The sequence below is a fragment of the Saxophila tyrrhenica genome, assembly GCF_035928015.1.
Source record: "Saxophila tyrrhenica strain CCFEE 5935 chromosome Unknown scaffold_7, whole genome shotgun sequence".
In the NCBI taxonomy this organism is placed as follows: domain Eukaryota; kingdom Fungi; phylum Ascomycota; class Dothideomycetes; order Mycosphaerellales; family Extremaceae; genus Saxophila; species Saxophila tyrrhenica.
Genome location: NW_027041739.1, coordinates 14,819 through 41,811, shown reverse-complemented (window position 1 = coordinate 41,811; position 26,993 = coordinate 14,819). Strand labels below are relative to the sequence as shown.

Genomic DNA, 26,993 nt, shown 5'->3' with positions numbered 1-26,993 from the left:
GCTCGTCATCGCCGCTTCGCGCTGACCAAAAACGCATTCAAAAGAATCTCTGGGTATCGCTGGATATTCCTATCGCAAGAACAGCATCATGCTCCGCGCTTCACTCCCATGCTTCGCGTCGTCTAGTATTTGAAGATGATATAACTATGTTCGCGTCAGCTGGTGCGCTTTGAAGGGTAGGAGTGGTGAACGTACAGGGCGTGGATGATGCCGGGAATGTAGCCCAGAATCGTGAGCAGGATATTGATCAAAAGATCCGCTCCACATCCGCGCTCGAGGAAGACACCGACCGGGGGTATGAAGATGGCGAAGAGGATCTTGAAGGCGTCGCTGTTGATTCATCAGTACAGTGCTGTGGTTCACTTGCGCGTGAAAGCCGCGCGCATCCGGACATTGGCGAGACTCACCTGAGGGTGGCAGGCATGATTGTCTGAGCTTGGAGTGTAGTGGTTGGAGTGGTCTTGTTTGATATAGAGATACTGTTGATGGCTGTTGGTTGAAGGTGTTCTGTTGTGGTTGATAAGAAGCAGGGCGCAAACCCAGCGCTTTATAAACACGCGTTTCAAGCCGGAAAAGCTCCGACGTCATCCTGCCTATGCCTTGGCAGTTACGAATCTACTAAGCACGGATTGGGGAGCGCGTCTGGCATTGCTCGCTTTGGCGTTCCCTGTTCTCGCCAATTGGTCATGACATGTGTTAACCTCACCTGCGGCAAAGCGAGATTGTCCCATCACATCCATCAAGCCATCTCTTCCATCTGAGGGCCTGACGGCGGCGACAAGGCTCCGCGGCTGTGCTGCTGCGGTGGAGACATGCGACGCCACAGGCACTGAAGATCGCTCCTGCCAAAACCAATCAGATGTGGCTCATGATTGTCTCAGCCACAGCCTTACACCTGCATTTCATCATGATCAGCCAACTTTTGTATTGGTGGTAATGCCGATCCGGGAGCACCGGCAGGCCGGCATCACCAGAAAACATTTCCAAAAACTTCTCCTCCGAACCGCATCTCCCGCGCAAGCCGATGGTATTGAAGGTGATCCTCTCTGCGTTTGACTATCTTTGGACCCAGAATTCACGGATGCCATCAGCTGACAAGAGGGATGCTGGACGTCCAGTTCGGAGTGTCATACGTCGAAGGGCTGAGGTAGGCCAGTGTCCTGAAGATCTCAACAAGGAATATGAACCTGCCCATGGTGTAGGCCCAGCCTGCCAGCCCAAACACCAGAAGCAAGTGCTTTATGAAGCGTGGAGCATGTCTGACCTTGGCCATGTCAATCAGGACCAAACCACCCGCAGACACCGTTGGGCCGGTAGTAACAACGAGGGCTGCAATACGCCATAGCCATCTGTCAGCTTTGGTCGGCAGCTCGAGGTTCCAGCCGGCAATATGAATTGCGCCGAAAGCAAAACTGAGTGCTACGAAGGAAAGGCACACGACGATGGTATCCTCCCTCCGTAGAGCGGGCAGGGACAAGTCGGGAGGCGGACATCCTGGGAAGTCCTTTTCCGCGCCGTCAATCAGGACGAACAGCGGCTCGCCGTTCTCGTGTGCTGGCGCTTTCTGGTGCTGAAATTTCAGTTGCAAAATCCTAGTTGGGATAGTCTGGTAGGTTCCAAGCACAATCGGTGTCCGGACATTCTTTGGTCTGCGGAATAAAAACGGGTATATCAAGATCGAGCAGATGGCGAACGCGGTAGCTTCGATCTCTATCGGCGCAATCGGAAGGTGCTTGAACAATCTGGAAACGACGCTCAATAGGAAACTGGCCAGCTGTACGCAGACGAGGGACTTTGCCAGCGTGTCGGACTTCGACCGGTCTTCAATATCATGAAGGGGAGGGCCAGTCGGTGGTAGTACCCCTTCTCCGATGGCCTGCCGTACGACTGCAGCAGTCAGGTGGAAGCGCAGCGCTCCTTGGGACGGCAGGCCAAAGCCTTGAGCCTCGGTGCCGTCACTGTCCTGCTTTTCTTCGCAAGGAGGACCTTCCGATAGAGTTACAGAACCAAGAACTGATGCTCGGCCGACTGACGAGAGAACGTTTTGTCCTCTTTCAGGCGACGCTTCTGTAGGCCGAATGCCTGTCTCGGTAGGTGCCTTCTCCGCATCCAACTTAATGCTGCGTACAACTTGGACGCTGGCTGTGATCTCGGTTTCACCCGTGACTCCTGCACCACCTACAGCTTGGGACTCTATGTCCTCTTGTGCAATATCGCTTGGATCCGGCGTTTCTGTTCTCGTAGCCGGCGAATGGCTAACATGACTGGATATGGAACCAGCAGCTGATGAGCGCTCAACGCTTGTTTCGTTTTCGGCCTGCGCCAACTTTACGTCATCCTTTGTCACAGGTTGCCTGTGAAGCAGAACGAAGCCTCCCATGTTCGCAAAAAACATGTGCGGCAAGGTCCAATCCGTCTTTGTAGCCGGTACATTGCGGTGCAGGAGCCGGAGCTGCCTGCGAGCATCCAACCATTCGCCCGCACAAAGAGTGTATATCCACTCTGGCCATATCAGGGCCATAAAGCTCAGAAATACCGCCGAGGAGCCGATCCTTTGCGTCCATTGTTCGTGGGCCGAACGACCTTCCGCCCGTCGAGGGATCTTGAAATGCAGGATGGAGTAGATGCAGGCGATGAACACCCCGAAACAGGACCAGATGATGTCCAGTGTTCCGCGGGTGCTGGGACCTAAGACGTAATTGGTCGTGGAGTTAGGGAGGGTGCAGTCGGTGTCGAATATTGTGTAGCCGTTCGCAAGGGAGCCAAAGGTCAGGACACACGAGAACGTGAGGAAGAACATAATGAATAACGGTTCTTGACTGCGTCTGTATTAGAAGCGAAGAGCCGTGACCGTCGTGACGGTCGAAAAGAACTAACGAGACCCTATGTACACTGTACACGGCTGACATGTTCCTATACAATGCATGGATCTCGAAGCGATATCGCGAACTCATGGCTTGTCACCAATCTAGAGAGACGTCGAAGCGCTCTAGGTCGCACAAGGAGCATGCATACCTGCTGAGGGCAGTGCTTCCAATTGGCCATACCCCAGTCAGGCGCTTTCGCATGCCTTTAGTGGCTTGCAGCTGCATGATGAACCGCCTCGCTTTGGCCATGCATTGAAGGGACTACGATTGCAACGGACTCTGAAGGAACGCGGAGCATTTGCTTTCGGTGTTGTGTTATTATGAACTTAGAACACCATCGAGCGTCTCTGCATGAGAGTTATCATCGTACTCAGTACAGAATAGTCACAGACTTTGGAGCAAGGTAGTATTATACCAAGGTGCACCGGAAAGGGTTTCATACCCCTGCTCAATCCTGTGCCGCAACGCCTGCGGACCGAACAGCCCGCTGCCTTCCTTCCTGCAGCCTTGCCGCTGTGGAGATCAGCTGGAGGGACCGAACGCCAACTGACTTCCAAAGAACAACTTTGACGGCGTCACCAACTCTCTCATATGCGACCCATCCCTGAAACTCTTGATCATTCGTTTTCGATCACCTCCGCAAAGTCAGCAGTCCGAAATCCATTCTGTTGCTCAACAACGAGCACCAACTTACTCAGGGAAGTACCTTCGATCTGCTGCGAGGCCAATGAAGTAGACATTTCGAGCAGTCGCAATGTCGTTCTTTCGCCCCCAGGCCTTGAGCGGTCAACACGTCGGGCCTCTTGAACTACCATCATATTGAGGAAGGAAAGGTATCGGGTTAGGAGATGTGGTCGTGCAACTCATTTTAGTCGCTCTTTATAAAGTCAGCAGAATGCGGCATTGGGTCCAAGAACATCTCACTGTGATTAACAAGGAATAATTGGCTTGAAGTCCCACCTGGCATCAATCTAGTGCATCAAGCATTGCTTCACGAATGGGTAACGGAACCGTGGGCCAGCGACAGTACACGACCACCTGTCGGCGATGAGCTTCTCGATCTTCCTATCCTACGCCCACCCCCTCACAAGCTAAACAGCCCACTCCTCCGCTTCCCAAACGGATACACCACAATCGCGCTCAAGAACAAGCCGACCGTAATCCCAATCGCCACCTGAATCACCGAATAACTCACATTGAACGCCAGGCTGTTCAACGGCGAATCCGAGCCCACGGCAATCGTCGAGCTGTTCAGCACCTGCGTCCCATTCGTCGCATTGCCCACGATCTGGTTCGCCGACGCAATGCCCGAAACCAGCGAGCCGTTAACCGCCAGCCCACTAGGCACCTGCACGAAGACGGCGGGCAGCATCGCTGCAGCTGCGAGGCTGTAGCCTACCCTGCGAGTCTGCCGCTTGAACATGGACTCATTGTCGCCGCTCTTTGCTGTGCCGTCTTCGAGGCTCTTGGCGCTCTTCTTCCTGCCGTGCACGCCGAAGACGACCTTGCGGAAGCGCTTCCAGTGGGGGCGTAGCACGTCTTCCCAGACGTCCAGAGCCATGTTTTCCACCCGGCTACCTATGCGGGAGTAGAGGTTGCTCATGACGCCGATCGCCAGCGCGCCGAGGGTGTTGCTGACCTGGGTGTTGCCGGCGAAGCGTTTGGCGGAGAAGTAGTTGACGAGGTAGCCGGCGAAGGCGATGACGAGCATGACGGGCGCCTGCTTCCATTTCGCCTGGTTGATGATGATGAGGCAGAGGGTGAAGCCGGGGACGAAGAAGAAGATCCAGTGGCCCGGGATGGGATTGGTGCATTCGGTCTGCGAGCTGGCGTTGCCGTCGATGATGCCGTAGATGGCGGTGCCGATGGTGATGCCGTAGCCGAGGAAGAGGGTGTAGATGACGGCGTAGACCATGCGGATGCTGCCGGCGACGATGGATTTGCTCTGCAGTTCTAGCGAGGCACACAGGACTATGTAGCCGGGTAGAATCAGAGCGATGGAGGATTGGGCGAGGGCGGAGAAGCAGAAGATATAGCCGCCGTCTTGGGAGGGGATGCTGCCAAAAGCTCGGGAGAGGAAGGAAGTGATGACCGTCGCGACGATCTCGAAGACGTTGGCGTAGAGGTCTGAGGCTGGCGAGACGATGAGTTGGAGAAACCCGAGGATGCAGCCCAGAATGAATGCGATCGGTAGGTCGATGAGGCGTGCTTGGAAGGCGAACGGTCCGACGCATACAGCTGCGAAGCCATAGACGGGTATTCGCAGCCAACGACTGTGTTTGTCCTTTCGGTTCATGATCTCCTTGAGGCGGTTTGTTGCCTCCTCCACCCCAATCTTGTCGTGCACCACATCCTTGTACGTCTCGTGAACATCCCTAAGCTTGCCCAGATCCAGCCCCTGTGCTACCCGTACCAGCTTGACCTCGGTGGTGTGCGTAGCAGGATCGTCGAACGACATGATCATCGAGCCAGGAATGTAGAGAAACTGGGCGTCAATCTCCAACACCCGGGCGCTCATCCGCATGTACTCCTCCAAGCGATGTGTGGGCGCTCCATACTGCATCAATGCTCTACATAGACGCATCAGATACCGCTGACGCGCAATCGTTTCGGCGATGTGGACGGTAATTCGAATTTCCTCCTCCAGCTTCTGGCCACGGGCAACGCGGTTCAAAGCAGCGAGAGCATTGGAGCTGTGGGTCTTCACGCCCATTCCCGGCCGTTTGGCGGCTTGTTTCGCGGCATGCTTCTGCTCCTTCAGTCGTCGTGTCACCTGCTCGCCCAGTCCAGACACAACTGGCGAGCCGAGCGATGCAGAGTTCCCGACCAGTTGAGCCAACGATGTACTGGAGTGGTTATTGTGCTTCCGGAACCAGTTCTTGGGACTACCGCTGCCGCCAGTCGGAGTGACTGATCCAGAGGCGGGAGGAGAGTGTTGTGGTGTAGGCGTGGTACTGGTGTTTGGAGTATTGTCCGCACTATGGAACCATCCTGATCTTGTCCGGCTGTGGCTCCGTCCATGACTACTGCTACGCTCTTGTGGCTCATTGTAGAGCTTGAGCAGCGATCCAAGGATGCCGCCACGGTACTCTCTTGGAGCAGGCCGATAGTCTTCCGGTTCGAGTTCGGTGGGCGTGACGACACCTGACCGGTAAGCAGGAGGTGGTGTATCGCTGCCATGTCCTGAGGGCGGCCGCTGAGCCCGTGTGTGTCGCCGGACCAAATTGTGCGCTTCGTAGTGCTCGATTGGTTTCTGCCGCTTCAACGCTGGCATCTCCAGCCCCGCATCGTCATCGTCTTCCTCCTCGGAATGCTCGTCCTTGGGCTGCCAAGATTCCATTTCTATGTCATCGTCCCTTCGCCCGTGGCGCTGCGGCGAAGTGTGCCTGGAGGTAGGTGCTGATCGCTCAGCATGCTCCAATCGCTTACCTCGCTCAAAGGCCTCCCGCATCCGTGCCTGGCGATGTGCTCGCTGACCGTCATCGGTGTGCTGGTCCAGATCATCTTCCGGCGAGCTAGAATGTTCCGGCGGAGTAGACACGGCCCTTCTGATCGCCGGACGAGGCTTCGAAGCACGTGTGATTGGCGGCGGCGGAGGTCGTGGTGATTCGGGAACACCCAGGGTCTGACCGAGCACTTGATGAAGTTCCTGCGTTTGCTGCGGCGACAATGCTGGAAGATGGGATTTGGATGGGCTCAGCAGATCCTCGCTGTCGCTTCTAGAGTGCGCGATGCCAAAGTCATCGGAAGGTGGATCATATGTGGTCACGGATATGGGAGGTGCCTCTTCCTCCCCCTCCGCATTCATCCAGCTCACCCGGCGGCTTCTTTCTGCAGAGTCTGGTCCACTCCATCCAACCCGCTTCTTCTCCCTTGGCCGTGCTGCCCCAGCACTGCCGGGTTGGCTATTTCCAGAGCTCGACGTGACGCCGTTCTGTGGCGAAACATTCGAGTTGGACGCCTCTCCACTCTGTGGTGATACGTTCTCGGACATTGCTGGAGAGTTCCCATCCCATGGTGGCGAGAGATTCTCTCGGCCGCTCATGTCTGCAATCCTCTAACGCGGGGTACACGATCCCATGCAGTGTCTCGAACAAAGAGGTTGTTGGTAACAATGTGCCGGATTTGGACGGGTCGAGGTGAGGTATCCAGCTCTCCGGGCCCGAGGAATGTTGGAGTGTGCAGGAATGTCCAGATAGAAGAGGGCCAGACGTGGGAATTAGTATTATTGCTGTATTTGTGTATTCGTCGTCGAGAGAATCTTCTTGTCCAGTGGTTATGGTATGCTCGGTAATGTGAGGTGAGCTTAGAGGTGGTACGTTGGTACCTGGTGGGATGCGGACGGATGGCCACCGACGTCGATAGCTCGAAACTTTGCGCCACGGAACCCACCCTGCAGATGCTTGTGAAGAGAAATAGAAAGGGAGGATGCTGCTGTGGAGAATGTATCTGATGCCAGCCAAGAGCGCAGAGATAACAAAGGCCAAGCGTGAGGATGCTGCTGAGGAGAGACAGAGACACGACCTACTGCAAGCAGAGACAAGACGCAGGTCTAGAAGCAGCGTCAGGGAGGTGAGTAAGGTACGATTGGGAAGAGCAAGAGCCATCCATCAACAAGACAAGACACGCAATACGTGCGCAAGGGAAGCAGTCATCGTCGACCCACTGTAGAACTCGAACCAGCAGAAGTTAGCAGCAGACTCAAGAAACCCACAATTCATGCCCTTCAAATCCAGAAGCCAGACTCGCCCGACCAGAGCAATCGAAGATAGCAGAGATAGCGGAGCAGCCGGATGGCGATATCGATGGATTTTCCAATCTGGTCTCGTCGATGGAGAAATGGAAAAAGTTGGAAGGTGGACGGTGCATCGTCGGATCTGACACGAATTCGCCGCCGCGTTGGGAGGCCCAACACGCCTGATAAGCCTTTCAACTGTGTACCAAGATAGATACCCACGTGTTGCGCTTCGACGTAGGGCAGGTAGTGGAGGTATTTGCATGTGAAAGTGTCGAGCGGATTTGTAAATTGCATGGAAATGTCTGCGATACGCGGCAGGATGAAGGTGAAGTAGCGTTGCATTGATTGGTGCAGGTGACGTGGTACAGTACCATGCTCATATCTAATTGTAGCGTCTACTTCGTAAAGCCCTGCTGTTCTTCCTCCAATCCAAAAGTAGCCAACAACCGGGCAACCATCCCAGACTGCCCCATACACCGTAGCTCCAACGCAAAAAGGGACTCGAAAGGTCCCAGGAATCATTCATGACGGTGATGCAGTGTGAGCCTCGCCCTACCTCCACCCTCTCTTCGCATGCCCACCTCCCGCCGGCTCGGAAAACGTACTCGCTCCTCCATACCCACTGTCCCCATACCCACTCCCTCGCGCTCCATCCACGCCATTCGCCGTGTTCGTCCGCGGCCTCATGGCATTCTCAAACTTCTCTTCCTCCTCGTCAAAATCGATGTCGAATTCATTCTCCTTCTCCCTCTCCTCGCCCACCATATCTGCTCCATCGCCCTCTCCATGTCCTGCGGCACCGCCAGCCCACCCCTTCTGCTCCGCTGCGCGCGTGTTCCAGCGGAGGGTGCGGCTGATACTATCGAACCACTCCAGCGGCTGGCCCATGACGGTCGGAAAGGGGTATTGAGATGCTCGTACCACCACTTCGTCCCCTCGTCCAAGCTCCACGCGGCCTTTCCCATCAAAGCTGACGAACGCCCCGCCGCGGCCAGTGGAGGGGATGGCGACTTTGAGCGCCATGTCGTCGTTTAGCAGCATAGGTCGGAAGGAGAGGGTGTGAGGGCAGATAGGCGTGAGAAGGATGGCGGGGATGTCCGGGTGTACGAGCGAGCCGCCCGCTGAAAGCGAATATGCAGTACTGCCGGTTGGCGTGGACAGGATGATGCCGTCGGCGGAGATGCGGGTGAGTAGGCTATCATTTGCGTACAGGTCGAGGGAGGAGATGTAGCTGCTAGGGCCGCGGTCGATGACGAGCTCGTTGAGCACTTCGTGAGTCTCGCCTTCGATCTTGGCGTTTGTGTCAGGGTTGGAGGCTGCGCCGTTCTCGAGGCCGGACTGGGAGGTTGTGGTGCTGATGCTGGTGGAAGAGGCTGCAGAGGTGTAGGATGATGCGGCGGAGCGGTAGACCGTACATGTAAAGCGCATGCGCATGTTGACGCGCATGCCGGCATCACCCATGACATGGTTGAGCTGCTCCTTGTAGTTCTCAAAGTCGAAGTTGGTGAGGAAGCCGAGCGAGCCCAGAGAGAAGGCCAGTACAGGCGGGACAACGCGCTGGAACAGCCAGGAGGTGAAGAGGACAGTGCCGTCGCCGCCTAGCGTGACTACCAGATCGAACATCTCCGGCTTCTCCAAGCAGAGGGCAGGCGACCAGAAGCGTAGCTGGTGTTCGAATCGATCGTTGTGCGCGTACAGTCCTTCGATATCAAACCGCTTGCTGTTCTTCAGCTTCTGGTCGACCCATACATTCACACCCGTGTCCTTGCCGTATCTCGGTGTCTCCATCAGCCATTGTGTGAGCTCCCTCGTCAACGTAACCAGCGTGTTGTCCCTTGCCTTGGTGATGATCATAACATTCTTCGCCGCCCTCCTCAAAGGTTTTCGCTGCAACTTCTTGCCCACCTCCCGCACCATTGCCGCGGTTTGCATCAGTCTGCTGTGACTGAGCTGGTCGTCTCCACGGATCTCTTCCAACACTTTATCAATATCCACGGCGTCACCGAATCTCTTGTGGAAAAAGCAGGGCGAGTTCCTGGTCAACTGTGTCAAGCGTACAGCGGTCGGCAGGCGAGAAAGCTCGTCGAATCTAGCCAGGGCATCGAGGGGGTCCTTGTGATCCCGTGGCGTCATTGAACGAGACTCGTTGCGCTCCTCCCAGTCGAGCTGCGCCTCGGCTTGCGCCAGTACGACCTGGGCTGTGGGCATGGGGATGGCAGAGGCGCCAGTGGAGAAGCGTCTCGGGGCGCTGGTGGCATCGACGGTGGGGAAGGTGTTGTTGGGTCGATCGAAGGAGTCGCGGCGGATGGGCGTTCGCGAGCGGGACAGGGCGTCGGCCATGGCGTTGCGGCCGTTGATGGTGGGCGTGCCCGGCGTGGACGAGGAGCCTTTGTCCATGTTGTGGGACGTGGTCCGGCGGTGAAAACTGGTAGCGGCTCGAGAGCTGCGGTACGAATGTCGAGGGAGTGTGTAAGCCGTCGGGCGGCGTTAAGCAGAGCAGAGTGGGCAGCCGTCAGCGTCGCGGGTAGAGGTGCTCGAGGTGCGACATGTTCATGGGTGAATGCCTGCCCAGGACATGTTGGTCCATGTTGACTCCCGCGACATTGGTGAAGGAGGAGGGGGAGGGCAGGCGGTGATGAATAATGGTGCGTCGAGGTCGAAGGAACGGTCGGTCCATGTTTTGCCGGCGTCCATTCCGATGCCTTTGGCTTTACCCGACGCCGTTGCCGATGTCTCTCCTCCTCTTCCAACACTACATGTACCTAGCAAAGTATCCCGTCAGAGGAGAGGTAAGAGGCTCTTCATATGGAGTATGGCGGGAAGCCTCATGCCGCCCTGCTCGTGAGTCTGCATAACTACCATGTTCTTCGATCACGACAACCTACATGTACGTAGAGACACTAACCTCACCACCAAGGATGGCGTCATCTCCATCTACCATCATCAAATGCTCATGTCTCCGCTCAAGAACGAGAGCCTGTTGTTCTCGCCACAGTACAAGCTGAGTGAACAACTACCTATCCTCCATTCCGAGTCATTGTAAGAACACCTCCGCAAGAGCATCCACCCTTCCACCATGTCTTCCCTAACCAGCAAACTCTTCGCGCCCCTGCGCATTGGACCCATCAAACTCTCCTCGCGCATCATAATGGGACCGCTCGCCAGCGTCCTAGCCGATGAAAACAACATCCTCAGTCCGGACGCAGTCGACTACTACGCCTCCCGCGCGCGCACACCAGGCACTCTCATCATCGGCGAGGCCACTTTCATCTCCCCAGGGGCCAGCGGCACTCCTGAGCCCCGAGCTGGAATCTGGAGCCGAGATCAGATTGCGGCATGGAACGCTGTCGTCGGTGCTGTTCACAAAACTGGCAGCTTCATGTTCCTGCAACTCTGGGCATTGGGACGTTCCGCAGACCCTGAGTGTAAGCGGAGAGATGGCACGGGGGATGTGGTGAGCAGCTCTGCAGTGCCAGAGGAAGGCGGCGCGGTACCTCGGCCTCTGACCGAAGACGAGATCTGGCACTACGTCCGGGACTATGCAACTGCGGCGCGGGTGGCGGTTGAAGAGGCGGGATTCGATGGTGTCGAGTTGCATGGCGGTAACGGCTCGCTCATTGATCAATTCACGCAGGACGTTGCAAATCGACGCACCGATCAATGGGGAGGCAGCATCGAGAATCGCTCACGGTTTGGCATTGAGATTGCGAAGGCTGTATGTGCGGCTGTCGGGAGTGAGAGGGTGGGCTTCAGGATCACGCCGTGGAGCACTTACAATTCAATGGGGATGAACAACGCTACGGCACAGTTCAACAATCTGCTGGGAGGACTGAAAGAGCTCAAGCTTGCGTACCTACATCTTGTCGAGTCACGCATTGCCGGGAGGGTCGATGTTGAAGCTGCAGAATCCCTGGACCCGTTCATCGATACGTGGGCGGACACTTCTCCGTTGATGCTCGCCGGTGGCTTCACGCCGGACAGCGCTAGAGAGGCCGTCGACGAGACTCACCGCGCGAAGGATGTGGCAATCGTCTTCGGACGCGCCTTTGTGACCAACGTTGATCTCGTGGAGAAATTGAGGGATGGCCGTGAGTTGCGTACAGGCTGAGTTCGAAGGGCTCCTCACGTTGCGAACCGCTTTCGATGTGCGGCAGGCGGCAGCGTTGATGGGACTCGCTGGATGGACGGGGTGGGTGCCAGAATTGTATGCCAAAGGCTTCGTTGTCCAAGAAGGCTGGCTGTAGAGCTGCAGCGGCGCGGTCGACGTCCATCTTGTTGGCAACATGAAGCTCGCTTGAGGCGTAGTCACTTTGAGAAACCCCGTTGTAAGCTAGCGTCACGCTAAGCTTTTGGGTGCCAGTGGACTTTGAGGCAGTGGACGTCGACACTCTTACCCTCTCTGAACATAAGGCGGGAGGCAACGACAGCGCTTCGCATGCTAGTTGTACACGGTATCGAAGATGGCAAGACACACAGTGTCGAGCAAGAGTATGGACGAGTGGTGTGAAGAGCTGGCAGTATTTGATCCACACGAGAGGAGCCCGAAGCATTATTATACTGCTATTGCCTTGACACCAAGCACCCAACCAAGCCTCGCAGTGACTCACGACTCCATACTCCACATCATGTCCCAAGTCTACGCCTTCCAGGCATCCAGTACATGTGCGTTTGGCGAACGATGTCGGGCTCGCCTTTTCGCGGCGAGGACCAAAAGTGCTCTAGCGAGGGTGGTACAGTCAAGCAAGAAGCCGTGCACACTGGAAGGATGTCGCGCATCCTCACTGGCGAGTGGGAGCGTACACCGCTACAAACTCTGGCCTCAGCGGAGTCTTGGCCGATTTGTGCTCCAACGGATCCATGAACTCGGCCTGGAGGCTGTTCTGACCCGTAGTCAAGACGCCATCCTTTCCGAGTATCTCGAATCTTAGGTCTGCCGGACCGAGTTTCACAGCGAAGATGAACTCGGCCAGCCAGTATTTCTTCTTCAGCTTCCAGACCTGCCGGTTCTTCAACCTCATCTCATTCTGCGTTAGGGTGAAGTTGACCTTTGCCACTTCCTGGCAACCACCGTCGGGCAGCCGGCGAGGCAGTCTGTTCGGTGGTAAGGTGGACATGACGATGCGAGCCTGTCTCGGCTGTAACTGTTCGCCGTCCGCCAATGTGCTGGTGTACTGCCGGTGCACGCCTTCGCTGACGCTGACTTCCTGTCCTTGCTTGATGAACCACCTTACAACATCCCGCATCAGCATGGCCCACAAGTCTGGATGGAAAAACTCACTCTACAATATCCACAACGTATGGACGCTTGTTGTTGGCATTAGTCACCGTCGGCAGTCCCTTGTGTTCTGCTTCATTGTACGGATGTCGAACCAGGACACCGTAACTGTTGCGACAGCGTCTGGTGGTGAATACTTCCTGCCCTCTGGACGAATCGACGCCGAGCTGTTGGGTCCGCTCCTTCACGAGTCCACGCACGACAGCGAGTTGCCTGTGACAGGTCAGACGAAGCGGCTCCGTGGTCTTGGGAATATACTCACGGCTGAAGAACCTTCATTGTCCGTATGGACGCAGTGTTGCTTGACCTGAAGCCTACATTCATCTCGTACCGCCTCTGGATCTGCTCGAAAAGGTAGGGCGAGCTTCCAAGTCCTCCGGACAAGATGATGTAGGAGACCTTCTCGGCTGGAAACTCCTCTTGCAGCGTCAAGAGTCTGCCGTCCATGAGGGCGAAGATGCGTTCGATCTGTATGTCGAAGATCTCGGTCAAGACGGAGCGGTCGATGACCATCCTGCGGAAGCGAAGAAGGTAAGCTCAGTACTGTTTCGCAAAGCCATCTCTCAGGGCCGGAGGTGAGTATGGTTCTTCCCTCACTTGTACTCACTTTGAACCCTTGATGCCCAACTCGGGAAAGCTCTGCGCTCCCGCGAGACCTTCGACAGGAAGCCAGAATTGATCGACGAGTGGCATGGGAAACGATTGCTTGATAGTCTGGAACCGCCCATTCACCATCGCCTCAGCCAGGACGTACGGGTCGCCGTCGAGATGCTCGCTGATCGACTCAAGGCGCTGGACAATGTGCTGTGCCATCATGAAGTCGATGAGCGTGGACCCCACTGCCACACCTTCAACTTGGTCCAGAGGCTCGAGCTCGATCTTCCGATCGGTGGACTTCACTCTCAGAAGATTTACATCTGTGGTACCTCCACCGGCCTTCCGTTCTGTCAGCGTTGCTCAAGCACTACAGACTGTTCACTCACGTCGCAGATCAGGAAGATGTCACCCATGTTGTATTTGGTGGTGGAAGCTTCAATAGCTGCGGCTTCGGCTTCAGTCAGCGCCATCCGTACGCTCTGGCCGCGGCACGCAAAACCCGCGGACTCCATCAGTCTCTGCATGCTGTCAATCATGGCCGGATTCCTCCATGTCGTCGGGGTGCTGAAACTGTACTCGACATGAAGCGCCCGCCAATTGGGTACCGCAGCATCGAAGAAAGCCTCAATCTCCCGGTGCAGGCACCTAAGGTAATCGCAATACCACTTCCGTGCATCCTGGCAGCTGAAGCCTCGATCGTCCTCGTAATCAGCATCCAGAGTGAGTTTGAAAAAGTCATGGACCACGGTGGCCTCGTCGTCAAAGACGGACAGGAAGCCCCAGGTTGCTAAGTCGCCGCTGGCTTTGCTATACCCGACTCTGGTGGCCACTTTGTCCTCTCGTACTGTCCCATGTGCACCTGGCCACCGGTTGAGCGTACGCGGGTCGCTCCAATCCGGGCCAATGGAGTATGCGACGCCCTGTTCGTACTTGTTGTCAGTAGGTGGTTCTGTGCGCCATGCCATTGGCACGCACCGAGCATGTCTGGCCAATGTCTATGCCAACCACGATGTCAGGCCTGCGACCGGTCGCCATGGAACAAACTGTGTGTTCAGCAGTCCCTTCGGATGCCGCTGTTGCAAGAAGCAATTTACGCTGAAATCTGTGGAGTGAGCCGCAATGAACAGCAGCAAAGTGCACAGCTTTTGTAAGGTCGATAGACTCCCTTGACGCTGAGCAAAGAGGTTCCGACAAGAGCTCGGTTGAATAGAAGCAACAACAGGAGATTGCGGTACGAGCAGATTTCCAAACCACCCGGGGGGCTTTCGATCGATCCATTCGAAGGAGGGTGGGCGAGGCTGCGTGATTGCGGAAGCGCATCGCTCCGGGCTCCTCCATGCAAGACCAACATGCAACGCCAGATCGAGCCATGGGCCCGGCAAGGCTGTGGAATATTGCCTGCAAGCCTCCACGAGCCGCAGGACGCGAGAGTGCATGACTAGTGGCGTCTGCATATGTCTCAGCCTTGCTGCACTATGTCGATCGGTGCATGTTCAATGGCTGATCATACAGCATTGCATGCACCATTTGGCTTCTTGCACAAACGTTTTTACTGTATTGGCCGTTCTCTTCACCGGTCAGTACCATGCCGCTTGTGTGCCGATCCTGCAGCTGTTGCAGGAACGTACAGAAGCTTTGACAAGTCGCAGACCTTACTCACACCTGACCATCGCACCCATGCTAAACGAACCCACGAAATCACTGCCCGCATGCTGCACGGGTTTAGCGCAGCCTTGTCACGTCCTACAGATCTCTGTTGTTGATTGGCATTCAGAAGTCGTAGGAGCGAACTGCCCTTGGTTGTCGTCGGAGCCACCGTTCTTGCTCCAGCCCTCCCAGATCCTGACCTCTTGACGTTGTTGCACATCTCTTTTCTGTGGCCGGCCTCATTTCAGACTTGCCCACCAAATCTCGTCGCCGCAATCCTCAGCACCATTGGAAAATCTTCCTTTCAAACATGGTGGGTACACTCTCGACGCCCTCGAGCTCAACATCAGCCTCGACATATAATGGTCCAACTACAATCTTCTGCCCCCCGAGCTCGTCGCCGTATCTCAAATATCTCGCCGACCCCAGCCCCACACCTGTGGATGTTCCGCGTGGTACTCCATCAGTAGTTAAAGATAACGGATTTGCTCTATATCTTCCCTTCTCGGTCTCGACGTCGACAGTAGTGGATGCGACCACATTGATCGATGCACTATCGATTCCTTCGGAGAAACTGGGCACTGGATCCGGTGGGACGGTTTACGTCTTGAGCGCAACTGCTGGGAATACGGCAGTTGCGACGCTCACAGCATATGACAGCGTCACTTTGGGAGAATCAGTCACCTTATACATCCCATATACAAACCACCTTCCCAGAAAGGTGACTGTGGGTCTATTGTTCGACCAACTGCAACAGGCATTCGAGACAGGGCAGACCTCGCCACCAGCAGTGGCAACTGGTGGGCCATCGTCGAGTCCTGGCTCACCGGCAGCATCAAGTGCGCTGTCGATCAGCGCTTCCACCTCCTCACGCTCTTCCGTACACACTCCACCATCAACAGATGACCCATCTCAAGACGCCGACGGAATTCCGCCAGGTGCTCTCGCTGGAGGCATCGTGGGCGCATTCTTTGCTGGCCTGGTGTTGTGCGCTCTGATTTTCATGTGCTTGCGACGGCGAAAGGCAAAGCCCACGCCATCGCAGGCCGAAGAGGATCAGTCCAGCACTGGAAGCAACGGCGCAAGGCATTTCTCGAACGACAAAGGGCCAAGAGTTGCCACCACGCTGTCCGGCGTGACCGATTGGACCAAACACATACCACAAGACAAAGGCGACGGTGCAATCAGCTCAGCATTGGAATCAGTTTTCAACCAAATTCAGACCCACGTCGAAGGTTTCTACGAAGCAAAGCCGGGGTTAATCTCACAAGGAGATATTGAGGGCGTCAAGAGGGTCTCGTCAGACAGCCTTCCCTGGACGCTGATGCAGTCCAGCGATGCCGCAGTACTTCTTGAGGCTGTATTAGTCCGCTGGGTCGTCCATAGGATATCTGGAAGATCAGCGGCAGCTGAATCACTCTTACCGGCGGAGCTCACCGCAATCCCCGAGATGAATCAATGGCATATGGAGAGGGACGGGTCTGTCGACGGCACCCGGAGCCGAGGGCAGCGAGGTAGGCCTGTTAAGCAAGCTTTTCTACGATTGCGTACTGACCAACAGCAACAGGATTTACGCAAGCATTTTCTCAATGGCGCAAGCTGACAGGCTTCCTCGCACAAGAGCCGAGGACCCATGATGCATCCAGGAGCCAGCTCAACTCCAAGATCGAGATTGCAGTTCAGAGGTTGACAGAAGCGTTGTCGCCGTGGGAAATTTCCAGGAAGAGCAAGGCGAGCCTGAGTCTGCACAAAATCCTTCTCCAAGCCAGCGATGCAGGAACACTGCTTTTCACGCAGTCTTCATCGTACGTTTTTGACTGGTCGAGCGGAGAAGGCGGCTATGGCAGAACGCTCGTTGTATCTCCAGCGCTGGTGAGAGACTCTGAGGGGGATGCGACAGAGTCTCATCGTATGCAGGATCGACGGGTGCTTGTCGCTGCAAAGACGGTCAAGGCAGCCGGGTAGTATGGAGTGGTATCACCGTCGGAGATGGCGTTGCAGTGAACGATGGAACAGTTTCACCGGAAGGTGTTATCAACGGTGGGAAGACAGATTTCTGTAGTGCAGTTTGGGCAAATTGATTGATTAACATTTCTGTCCATACTATGTCTTCCTGTCCTACCCCATCGTCGGCCTCATTCTAACAACAGATGCAACTACGCTACGGGCTGGCTGGAGCCGCTCTTGCCTTGTTGACCTGCTGGCCATGACGTCTCGTTCGGAACCAATTGACAAAGAACAGGAAGCAAGCAACTATCACCACCAGCCCGGCTGTTATGACGGGCGAGAGGATGGCGAAGATCGCGAAGCCGTAGCATGCCCTTCGGAAGGTCGAGTCACCGATCAACGCGTTCGCTGACGTTGCCATTCCCAGTTGCATGGCCGACAAGACGACGACAAGGTAGACGGTCGTGGTTGTGATGGCGACAGTGTGCTCTGATATGAAGCCTCCGTAGGTCTGAGCGCCAAAGAGACTTGAGTAACCATACAACCATTCGCCGCGGATCAGACGATAGATCTTGTTCAGTCGTCCAAGTCGCAACTCTCCGTATTTGTAGCGGGGTGGGATGTGGTTGTGAATGGTGTCGCCCGGGTAATCTTCCAAGGTGTTGCTGACCAGGGTTTGCCAGTCAGTCCATTCGTAGTCTTCGCGAAACAGGCCGGCGTCTTTGGCAAGTTTGAAGTCCAAAAGAGTTGGTACCAGCGCTATGTACGAGTACAGAAGGCCAAGTGCTTGACGATAATGGGGTGATGGACGGAGGTGGTGTTCGTAGAAGTGCGTTGAACATATGTAGTCTGGCAGTGCTTTGACGTAGATCCGTCCAGGTGTCCATACGAGATGAAGCGAAGCATCGTTTGTCGGTACGATCTTACGTTCGAGCACACCTTGAGTGCTCAGCGATCGCGGTAGATGTGGACGGCCTACTGCCCAGAGGTAAGATGAGATGTTGTTGATTCGCTTTGTGCACAGATCCGACTCCAGAAAGGACTCCAGGTGTTTCGAAGGCAGTACCAGCACGAAACCGCCTTTGTCTTTTCCAGTCCCCCACAAACGATGTGCGGCGGGTAGGACTCCAGCGTCGATGGGTCCTGGGGCGGCTGTTGATCCGGTCGCCATGCCGGTCTTGGGAGTTGTGCTTGAAGCCCTCCATCGCTCAAGGCATACATACTGCTCACTAGTCGACCTGCCACAGCCGACAATTCGCACTTTGCACAAACTGCGGCAGGGCTAGCTTCCCCTGACGCCCGCTTGGTAATGGCGCGAGATTGTCCCGATGCATCTGGGCGAGGGGTGTGACACGTCCATCATCTGGCTCGTTCGGTTCAAATGCCTCAGTTCCCGAGCACCTGCAGGATGCATGAAAAGAAGGCAACGAGGCTGCGGCGAGACTCTTCACTCCCCCGGTACGCTACTGCAACGCCATTTTAGCCTCCCGCATCAAGCTCGATCAACGGGCGGGAGACGGCTCGGTTGTCGATCAGGAGGCTACTGTAATTCAACCAACACGTCCTCCCTGTGCTCCTCGAGCGAGATCTGGACCAGAACCCCATTCAGGAAACAGCCCTAAGTCGTCCACGATGCTCGCAGCCTCGTGACGGGTGTCTGCTGGGACTGACGAGGCTGCGCACGGCGGGTACAGCACTAACCGACGAGCTTCTGGACCTGGGTGCTGCAAGGCTGGACGACTCCAAGCGAGCATGGCTTTTCGCTCGATGGAGCTGAGTAGCTGTGTTCCCTTTCGAGCCGTGGCTGGCGAGCACGTGTCATGCTGTGCGCCGATCGCGCTCGGGATGCGAGGCTGCGTGCGTTCTGGTCCTGCGGGTCCTGGATGCGCATGAGCGGAAATGGACTTTGACAGACACAATCCAGAGCGTGCCTGGCGAGCCTCGTTTGACATGGTCCTCCTCGATGCCGATCTCCAGGCCATCGTCTCGGACTGGCCATCCAGCTGGACGAAGCTGCTTAGAGCGGGTGAGCTGCATCCAAGAGATTGCTCATTAAGTGCGGCTGCAGTGACTATCAACGGTTCTGCTCTCTGACTACGCCTAAAGCGTGCTGACGACTAGGGAGAGCAACAGACGAGGCTACGTTGTGGCTGTCCCCAACTTCCTCGGTGTGCTGATTTGACCGTCCTCAGAGACTTGGACTTGCGCTGGTCGGTCTGTTCGTCCATCTACATGCCAACAGCTCAAACTTCATCAGATCTACCAAGTGGGCCAAAAGTCCCACGACCGCCATCATGTCCGTGGAATATGAAGAGAAAAAGATTCGTCGAACGCCTGGCCAGGGCATCACAATCTTCCATCAGCACGAGTACCCTGATGTTGAGTGAGCTTTTCCCACCGTCCGTGAACATTAATACTGCAATGAGCTAATCTCCTCAGTATACTTGCGGTTCCAGGCTTGGGAACGGATCCTGTGGAATGCTGGACGCGCAATACGGACAAGAAACCACACTCCAGCTCTGCAACAGATGCGCTCGAGGCCGAAGGTGCACCTCCTCGTGCTCCGCAAAAGAATGGCGGCTTCAACTGGCTCCGAGATCCAGATGGACTGGCATCTGTCTTCCCAAAGAGTCGCATCATGGTACACCATCAATTAGCGGAATGACACCGTGCCCAAGACCACTTCTGACCTCCTCGCTTGTAGGTCTACCAGTACGCTTCAGCATGGCAAGGGCGGTACAAGGTCAGAGCAACCATGAAGAGTATTTGCGGTTGGTTGTTGGAAGATTTGCAGGCGAAACGAAAGGTGTGTGCACGTGCTGCAGAATCGAGTTTTGCTGAAGTCATACTGACCATTCGCAGGGAGCAACCGAAAGCACTCGGCCACTCATACTTCTTGGCCACAGTATGGGTGGAGTTGTCATTGCAAAGGTACGGCGGCATTGCGGGGACGTATACATGTGCTAATGAGCTCAGGCTTTCTGCATCGCAAGGCCGCATCGAGAACTTCAACCAATCATCAACTGTACGGTCGGCTGTATCTTCTTCGGCGCGCCCTTCCGCGGGTCCGACATGGCAAAGATTGCCTTACTCTACAGCTCCGTCTTCGGCAATGAGGCATACGAGGCACTTCTGTCGTTCATGAAAAGCGAGACGAACGACGTTTTGGACGAGGTCACCGACGACTTCATCGACGTTACCCTGAAGCTCTCGCCTCCGACCGACATTACCTGCGTTTGGGAACAGGTACCCACAAGCATCTCGTACTCCGAGAAGATCGCTGGAAGCTTCCCAGGCATCCTGAAAGGAAACGCTGCTGTGAAAGCAAGCGCACGTGCGCTCGTAAACTTTGGCAGCATGCTCTCCAATACTGGCACAGTCAGTACGGCCGCATTAAAGACGGCGTGGACTCACTGACACGTTGTGCAGCATTTCGTAGACAAGGAGTCTGCTGTCCTCAAAGGATCGCAAGAGATCAGCATGGCTGATAACCACACGAATCTGATCAAGTTCGACAGCATCCAGGACTTGAAGTTCGGTCCGATCAAACGAGCACTTGAGAGAATGGTGGGAACTGCAAAAATCACCGCCAGGAAGCGAGCTTTGTCTTCCGGTCAGAACTTGTCACCAAAAATCATCCACCTCGTCCGACAGTCACTCGCTGGCGAGGGTATTGAGATGCTCACTAAGTTTCGTACCCAGGTGGGAGGGCGGACGATCAATAGCTGGCTGACTGCAGAGAGTGTCTACCAAAAGTGGTTGACTGGCAGCGGCGATGGAGGCGGTCCGTCTCATCTATTACTCCGTGGAGGTGCCGGTGTGGGCAAGACGAATGCAACACTCGCGGCCATCCAAGGAATAACCCACTCGCATCTCGGAGACCACAACGGCAGTGACGGTACCGTGGGCCAAAGCGGGAACTTTCTGGCCTTCTTTCTCTGTGAGCCGGCTTCCGGTTATTGTACCTCTGAGGGCGTATTGAAAAGCCTCATTACGCAACTACTCAATACTCCAGCCGGAGAAAGCCTGGCTCATGTGCCTGCTCGATACTTCGCACCCAGCACAACTCCTCGCCAGCATGAGCTTGAAGACAACGGGCTAGAAGCGTCGGGAGCCAAAGCCACCACGACCGTTGACAATCTCTGGAAATGTCTTCAAGACATGATCGACGATCCAGCTGTCAATACCATATTTCTGGCAGTCAATAATACCCACCTCCTTGAGCCTGGTGGGTCCACGAATGCCTTCTTCTCGAGACTGAATGAGCATGCGGTATCCACCGAGAAACAACCGCTCGCTGCTCGCAAGGCAAAGTGGCTAATTACGAGCCGCAACGACACTTCCCTCCGTCGATACTTGACCTCGAGCAGCATTGCAGTCATTGATCTCGACAACGACCGTGAATACGGTGCCAAGCTCAAGGATGCCCGCCAAAGACATGCGAAGGAGGCAGTCTTGCAGCTACAGTCGAACAAGAACTACAGCCCAGATCTCGCATATACCGTCCGCCATTCGATTGAGAGCCAAGGCGAGGAAGACAAGTGGATTGACATTCTCTGCATCTTGCTCCAAGCGATGCCTGCCAGCAGTGGATCTACCCTTACAAGATGGTTGCGATCCCGTCAGACGATGAAGCTGCCCCAACTTGTGGATAATGCGTGGGAAGCGGTTGGTTTTTACATGAGATGCATAACAAACGAACTCTCACTGACCGTATGCAGACTCTGCACCAATCCCAGGATGCCAAAGACGACGTGGAGGACCTCATGCAAGCTCTCACCATCGCCTATGAGCCACCGACTTTGGCCGACCTGGCCGTTCTCACAAAGATCGATGATCATCAACGGCTTGCTGAGCTGATACGCAAATGTGCACCGCTTGTTGTCATGGGAGAAGCAGACAAGAAGGGAAAGGTCGTATGGGCCGACTCCACGTTCGAGGAACGACTGCGTACGATCTTTTACCCGCAGTCTGATTGTTCGAGCTCATCCAAGAGGTATCATCATGGTGTTGTTGCCGTGCGATGCTTCGAGTACATTAAAACACTGTACCGAACCAGAAAGCCAAAAGGACGACTGGCAGAGGTCGCTGCAGGGCTTATGCGGTCTCCATCCAAGACAGTCACCGCGCGCATCGACGAGGATGCCAAAGTTCTCGATCTGACAGCTGACGACGAGGAAGCTGACGGCAACCAAACTTATGCTTCGCAAGTCTCGACCTTGAGTTGCTCTTATCCTGTAAAATACCTCTTCCGGCATCTGGGCGAAGGCTTTCCCGACGTCGCGCAGTTACTCCACGAAGACGACCCGGACTTCTGGGGCCAAACATCGTGGCTACGAAATGCCTGGTTGAAGGACTTCCAGGCGGTGGACACCGCATCATTAAAAGGACTCAATACCAAGGGCATGTCGGCGCTCCACATCGCTGCTGGCATCGGTGCGACAGAGCTCGTCAGCTTCATCGTGGACTGGAACGGCCCATCGTCCCTGGCTTGGACCAGTGACAAGGGTTTGACAGCAGTACGTAAAAGCCTACGCGATCGAACAGGATTGTCTGCTAACTGTTCTGCAGATGCACGTCGCTGCGCTGAACAACCGGACACAGGTAGTTGATACCTTGGAACGTGCTGGTGCTGACATTGAAGCGGGAGAAGGTGAAGCAGGTACCGCCCTCCACCTTGCTGCGAAACACGGCAACTGCTCTGTCATCAGACTGCTCCTTGGGAGGAATGCCAGCGTCAACGCATCAAGTGACGAGCTTGGCCCTGTCATCAACGCTGCCATCCTGTCCGGAACGGTAGACGCTGTGAAGCTCATCATGGATCAGGATGTTCGCTTCGATCTCGACTACACCAAGTGTGTTGCACCACTGGAGCTTGCCGCACGTATGTCGGAACCCACTCTTTTCCGGGACATTCTGGAGACCGGGAAGAGCAAGTGGCTGCAGAACATCAAGCTCCTGGACTCCGCACTGGTCGCCGCGTCCTACAATGGCCGCCTGGAGAATTTGAAGACCCTTCTCCGCTTCCCTCACGTGTACACGTTCAACACCCTTGAGCGTGCGATTGTCAAAGCTGCTTCGGAGAAACATTGGAGCTGTGCGAACGAACTATTGGAATTCGCGGCCAAAGGTACAGCCCATGGCAACAAGAGAGACGTCCGGCTCAACGATGCTTTCTGGATGGCCGCTACTGCCCAACAAGAGCGGATTGACGTACTTGAGAAGATCTGGAACTTCACCGATCAGTCTGTTGCGCAAGATGTCTGTGACTTCTCTCTGTACCAAGCCACGGTGTTGAAGAAGGACAGTACGGTCGCTTGGCTGCTCGGTACTTGTGGTGCGAACCCAAATGCTTCAGCTGCAAAGCCGGAATCACTACCCACAGACTCTTCGGATGTACGGTCCGCCACCGAGTACTCCAACGCACTGAACGCAGCTGCCAGTACAGGCAACGTAGCTTTGGTGAAGGCTTTACTTGACAAAAATGTCGAAGTCGACGGCGATCAAGACTACGCACTTGTGCTCAGTAGCCGCGAGGGCTTTACGGAGGTTGTGGAAGAACTGCTCAAGCACGGCGCTCTTCCCAACAGAAAGGTCCCGGACAACGATGAACTTGGCTTCTTCTCCGGAACCGCATTGCAGGTTGCGTGTGAGAACAACAGGGTACGCGTGGTGGAGCTTCTGTTGGACCATGGCGTTGACCCTAATCTCGGAGGCGGCACACTGATGAACCCAATCACAGCAGCGACTCAAAGACCGCAGTCCGAGATACTGGATCTGCTTCTCAAGGCACCCGGCATCAAGGTTGACGTGACCGGTGGCGAGGACCAGTCCACACCTTTAATCAATGCAGCGAAGCACATGACTTCCGAGTGCGTCGCGGTCCTGGTACAAAAGGGAGCCGACATCAACGCCCGAGATTTGGCAGGAGATACTCCTTTGATCATGGCGGCACTGCGAGGCGACAAATCCTGCATCGAGGTGTTGTTGAGCCACGGCGCGGATGTTACGTACCGAAGTCCTCAGCGCGGATTGGCGGTTCACGTCGCTGCCGAAGGGCTACATCCGGAGTGCGCTCACGTTCTGGCTGACAAGATGACTGCGACGATTGAAGACTACCGGCAGAATGGCTTCTCAGAGCTCAAGACTGCGAAAAGGGACCTCGCGGACACCATCGGCGAATTGAAAGGCCGGGAGTTGGAGATTGAACGCCTGAACGCCATGGTGTCGGAGGCGAGAGACGAGGTGGACATTGCAAACAAGCAGATTGAGTCCCAGCAGCATGAGCAGAAGCGGCTCATGGATGACACTGCCTTGAAGGGCAGGACTTACGAATCTCGGGCGCAGCTGGTGAAAGCAATGCAAACGGAGCGGGATGAGCTCTGGCGACAGCTAGAAGCATCCAAAGGGCAGACTGAGCTTGCTAATGACACAATCTCACGTTTCAAGGAGGAGCTGGAGGAAGAAAAACAGACCAACGCCGGGCTGAGGAAGCACCAAGGATATGCTCTCTTGGAAGAAGAAAAGCGAGCCGCGCTGGTGATGGTCGAGGAGGAAAAGCAGGCTGCGATCAATCGTTCTGAGTCTGAGAAGCAGCAGCGAGATGAGTTGCAGCGTCAAATCAGTGTGTTGCAAGATCAGCTCGCGAACCTCGCGAAAGAGCTGGCCTCTGCCAGCAACTACGCAAAGGCAGCAATTGAGACTTCGGAGAAGGAACGGCAGGAGAGAAAGGCTCTGCAGGAAGAGAACCAGGCCCTGCAAGACAGTGTTCGACAGCTAGAAGACACGATGGCGTCTGTGCAAGCGGCTGCGACCAGAACCAAGAACATGGGTCCTGCGAATCGCTCGGCATCCACGCCATTGGAGCCCAATGCAAACACGCCTGGAGACTATTTCCCACGAACTGCTGGTGCGTCTGGCTCACAGAACGGGAACCAGGGCCCACTCAATGGCACAGTAGTACCCGAACGAAAGCTCGTGGGCAGCCCAGTGGGAAGCCCTGTTGGTAGCCCGCCAGTGGCATCAACAGGGACATTTGGCAGTCCTGCAATGTCTCCTCGGAGCCCGAACAGCCCGTATCCCAACGTCCGCAGCCCTGGGTCGCAGGCTGACGGTTTCAGGACAATCCATGGGCAACACCGGGCGGATGGCAGCTTGGGCGGATATCGTACCGACCGAGGGATGAAGAGAATGACGAGTGACAGCCTTTACGATGTTTCGATCAAGAATGGAGTGGCCGGCAGGGGGCGGCGGTCGAGCAAGGAGTCGTTGCCGTCGAGCAGTGGCAGTAAAGCGGACTCGGGGGAAGGGTGGGCGGCAGGAGACTTGGGCGCGAACAGTCCGAAGGCTCAGCCTGGCAGCGCGGAAAGCAGCACACGCAGTCGTGTGGTCTGGGGATGACGGATTCATGCAGTGTTGGATTGTTAGGCTTTTCAGTATAACCACCGTAATGTCGTATTGTCGTTTATGTTCCTATCGCCTTCTTGAAAGCACATTAAGACCGCAACCGCCACAACCTCCTAGCCATTGTCAGCACGAAGGCTTGAGATGGGCAGGTCCCTATGGCCCTTCAGTACTCGGACGACATTGGGGTAAGGCGTCGTATAACGACGTTCATTGAGGCAAGAAAGCGAAGGCTGAAGCGCGGCTGTTACTTCCTAGTCGACGATGTGCATCCTTGGGCCCTCCAGTCGCTCTCGTTCTCGCTCAGCAGCAGCAGCAGCAGCAGCAGCAGCAGAGGCATCTCAGCCGCAACGCCCGCAATCACTTAACAGACAACATGCCGCCACTTCCAGCATGCCGTTCGCATCGTGAGAATCCACAGTTGTGCAAAGCACCTTGACAGTCCCGTAGCTTCCAACACGGTCCGACCACGTATCCAACCCAACCCACATGGCGTTATACAACACTCGCCTCTGGCTCTTTCTCGAAGACTACGTCTACTACCAACCGCCCAGACCGCGAGTCCGGCCCAAAGACCGGCCAATGCAAGTCATCTGCGTTGGGCCACCACGATCAGCGACCGAATCCCTTCAACACGCTCTACTCAAACTGGGCTACGAACATACATACCATGGCTGGGACGTCTTCTTCGAGGAGGCCCATAACATGCGCGGCTGGGCCAAACTCGCACGAAGGAAGTTTCTCGGCACTGCAGACAGCGGTGGAGACTGCGAAATCACGGCAGCGGAGTTCGACGCTCTTCTTGGACACGCTGTGGCCGTCTGCGACGTTCCTGCTTCCGCATTCGCCGCCGAGATCATCAAGGCCTACCCTGAGGCCAAAGTGATCATCAACAAGCGCTCTAATCTCGAAAGCTGGCATGCCTCGATAGAGAAGAACATTGTCGCCACCGAGCACAGCTGGGTGCTGTATCTTGCGTCGTGGTTCCAAAAGGACTTTTTCTGGGCCTGGACGACTGGCCAGCGCATTGTGTTCCCAGGGTTGTTCCGGTGCATGGGACAGAGTCTCGACTTGGGGATCATGGGCAACGGAAAATGGGTTTATCGGGAGCATTGCGCCATGGTGAAGGGTTTGGTCAGAGAGGAAGGCAGGTTGTTGGAGTGGAGCGTCGAAGAAGGCTGGGAGCCGCTTTGTAGCTTTTTGGGAAAGGATGTGCCAGCGGAGCCATTTCCCCATGTTAACCTTGCTGCTGGCTTCCACGATAGAGTTGACAGGGAGACACGGGCATGGATGCTGGGCGCGGTGAGGAACTTCACTATCGGCGTGGCTCTGGTGGCAATAACGGTCACACTCGCTTGGAAGGTCTCAGCGTTCGGTTCCGCAGAATAGCGGTAATCTGTACAAGAGTCTGTTGTTAGGGGCGCTTCTGACGCTGGTCGCCGGAGAAATCTATGCTTGCCGCATTCGAGAGGAACTCAATTTGGCGAAGTCTGCACATAAACAAGCAGTGTCTCTCGTT

At 55.6% G+C, this 26,993-nt stretch overlaps 10 protein-coding genes across 10 annotated transcripts; 5 read left to right on the top strand and 5 right to left on the bottom strand.

Moving 5' to 3' along the window:
• Positions 1-1,087: 1,087 nt before the first annotated feature.
• On the bottom strand, positions 1,088-3,116 carry LTR77_004678 (uncharacterized protein; the record flags this gene model as incomplete). Its single annotated transcript, XM_064801931.1, has 2 exons — positions 1,088-2,819; positions 3,016-3,116. The coding sequence occupies 2 exons, from the start codon at positions 3,114-3,116 to the stop codon at positions 1,088-1,090; spliced, it is 1,833 nt and encodes a 610-aa protein (XP_064659292.1).
• Positions 3,117-3,951: 835 nt separating this feature from the next.
• On the bottom strand, positions 3,952-6,912 carry LTR77_004677 (uncharacterized protein; the record flags this gene model as incomplete). Its single annotated transcript, XM_064801930.1, has 1 exon — positions 3,952-6,912. The coding sequence occupies one exon, from the start codon at positions 6,910-6,912 to the stop codon at positions 3,952-3,954; it is 2,961 nt and encodes a 986-aa protein (XP_064659291.1).
• Positions 6,913-8,157: 1,245 nt separating this feature from the next.
• On the bottom strand, positions 8,158-10,002 carry UTR1 (NAD(+) kinase; the record flags this gene model as incomplete). The annotated part of the gene is made up of 1 exon (XM_064801929.1): positions 8,158-10,002. The coding sequence occupies one exon, from the start codon at positions 10,000-10,002 to the stop codon at positions 8,158-8,160; it is 1,845 nt and encodes a 614-aa protein (XP_064659290.1).
• Positions 10,003-10,681: 679 nt separating this feature from the next.
• LTR77_004675 (uncharacterized protein) lies at positions 10,682-11,713 on the top strand (the record flags this gene model as incomplete). The annotated part of the gene is made up of 1 exon (XM_064801928.1): positions 10,682-11,713. One exon carries the CDS (start codon positions 10,682-10,684, stop codon positions 11,711-11,713), a length of 1,032 nt encoding a protein of 343 aa, XP_064659289.1.
• Positions 11,714-12,383: 670 nt separating this feature from the next.
• On the bottom strand, positions 12,384-14,512 carry LTR77_004674 (uncharacterized protein; the record flags this gene model as incomplete). The annotated part of the gene is made up of 6 exons (XM_064801927.1): positions 12,384-12,831; positions 12,884-13,093; positions 13,143-13,394; positions 13,488-13,816; positions 13,864-14,397; positions 14,453-14,512. The coding sequence occupies 6 exons, from the start codon at positions 14,510-14,512 to the stop codon at positions 12,384-12,386; spliced, it is 1,833 nt and encodes a 610-aa protein (XP_064659288.1).
• Positions 14,513-15,434: 922 nt separating this feature from the next.
• Positions 15,435-17,089, top strand: LTR77_004673 (uncharacterized protein; the record flags this gene model as incomplete). The annotated part of the gene is made up of 2 exons (XM_064801926.1): positions 15,435-16,638; positions 16,692-17,089. The coding sequence occupies 2 exons, from the start codon at positions 15,435-15,437 to the stop codon at positions 17,087-17,089; spliced, it is 1,602 nt and encodes a 533-aa protein (XP_064659287.1).
• Positions 17,090-17,285: 196 nt separating this feature from the next.
• LTR77_004672 (uncharacterized protein) lies at positions 17,286-18,242 on the bottom strand (the record flags this gene model as incomplete). The annotated part of the gene is made up of 2 exons (XM_064801925.1): positions 17,286-17,830; positions 17,999-18,242. The coding sequence occupies 2 exons, from the start codon at positions 18,240-18,242 to the stop codon at positions 17,286-17,288; spliced, it is 789 nt and encodes a 262-aa protein (XP_064659286.1).
• A 1,123-nt stretch (positions 18,243-19,365) lies between these two features.
• Positions 19,366-19,736, top strand: LTR77_004671 (uncharacterized protein; the record flags this gene model as incomplete). The annotated part of the gene is made up of 2 exons (XM_064801924.1): positions 19,366-19,454; positions 19,511-19,736. The coding sequence occupies 2 exons, from the start codon at positions 19,366-19,368 to the stop codon at positions 19,734-19,736; spliced, it is 315 nt and encodes a 104-aa protein (XP_064659285.1).
• Positions 19,737-20,143: 407 nt separating this feature from the next.
• LTR77_004670 (uncharacterized protein) lies at positions 20,144-25,471 on the top strand (the record flags this gene model as incomplete). The annotated part of the gene is made up of 4 exons (XM_064801923.1): positions 20,144-20,449; positions 20,501-21,739; positions 21,793-22,590; positions 22,643-25,471. 4 exons carry the CDS (start codon positions 20,144-20,146, stop codon positions 25,469-25,471), a joined length of 5,172 nt encoding a protein of 1,723 aa, XP_064659284.1.
• Positions 25,472-25,963: 492 nt separating this feature from the next.
• Positions 25,964-26,863, top strand: LTR77_004669 (uncharacterized protein; the record flags this gene model as incomplete). The annotated part of the gene is made up of 1 exon (XM_064801922.1): positions 25,964-26,863. One exon carries the CDS (start codon positions 25,964-25,966, stop codon positions 26,861-26,863), a length of 900 nt encoding a protein of 299 aa, XP_064659283.1.
• Positions 26,864-26,993: the final 130 nt, after the last annotated feature.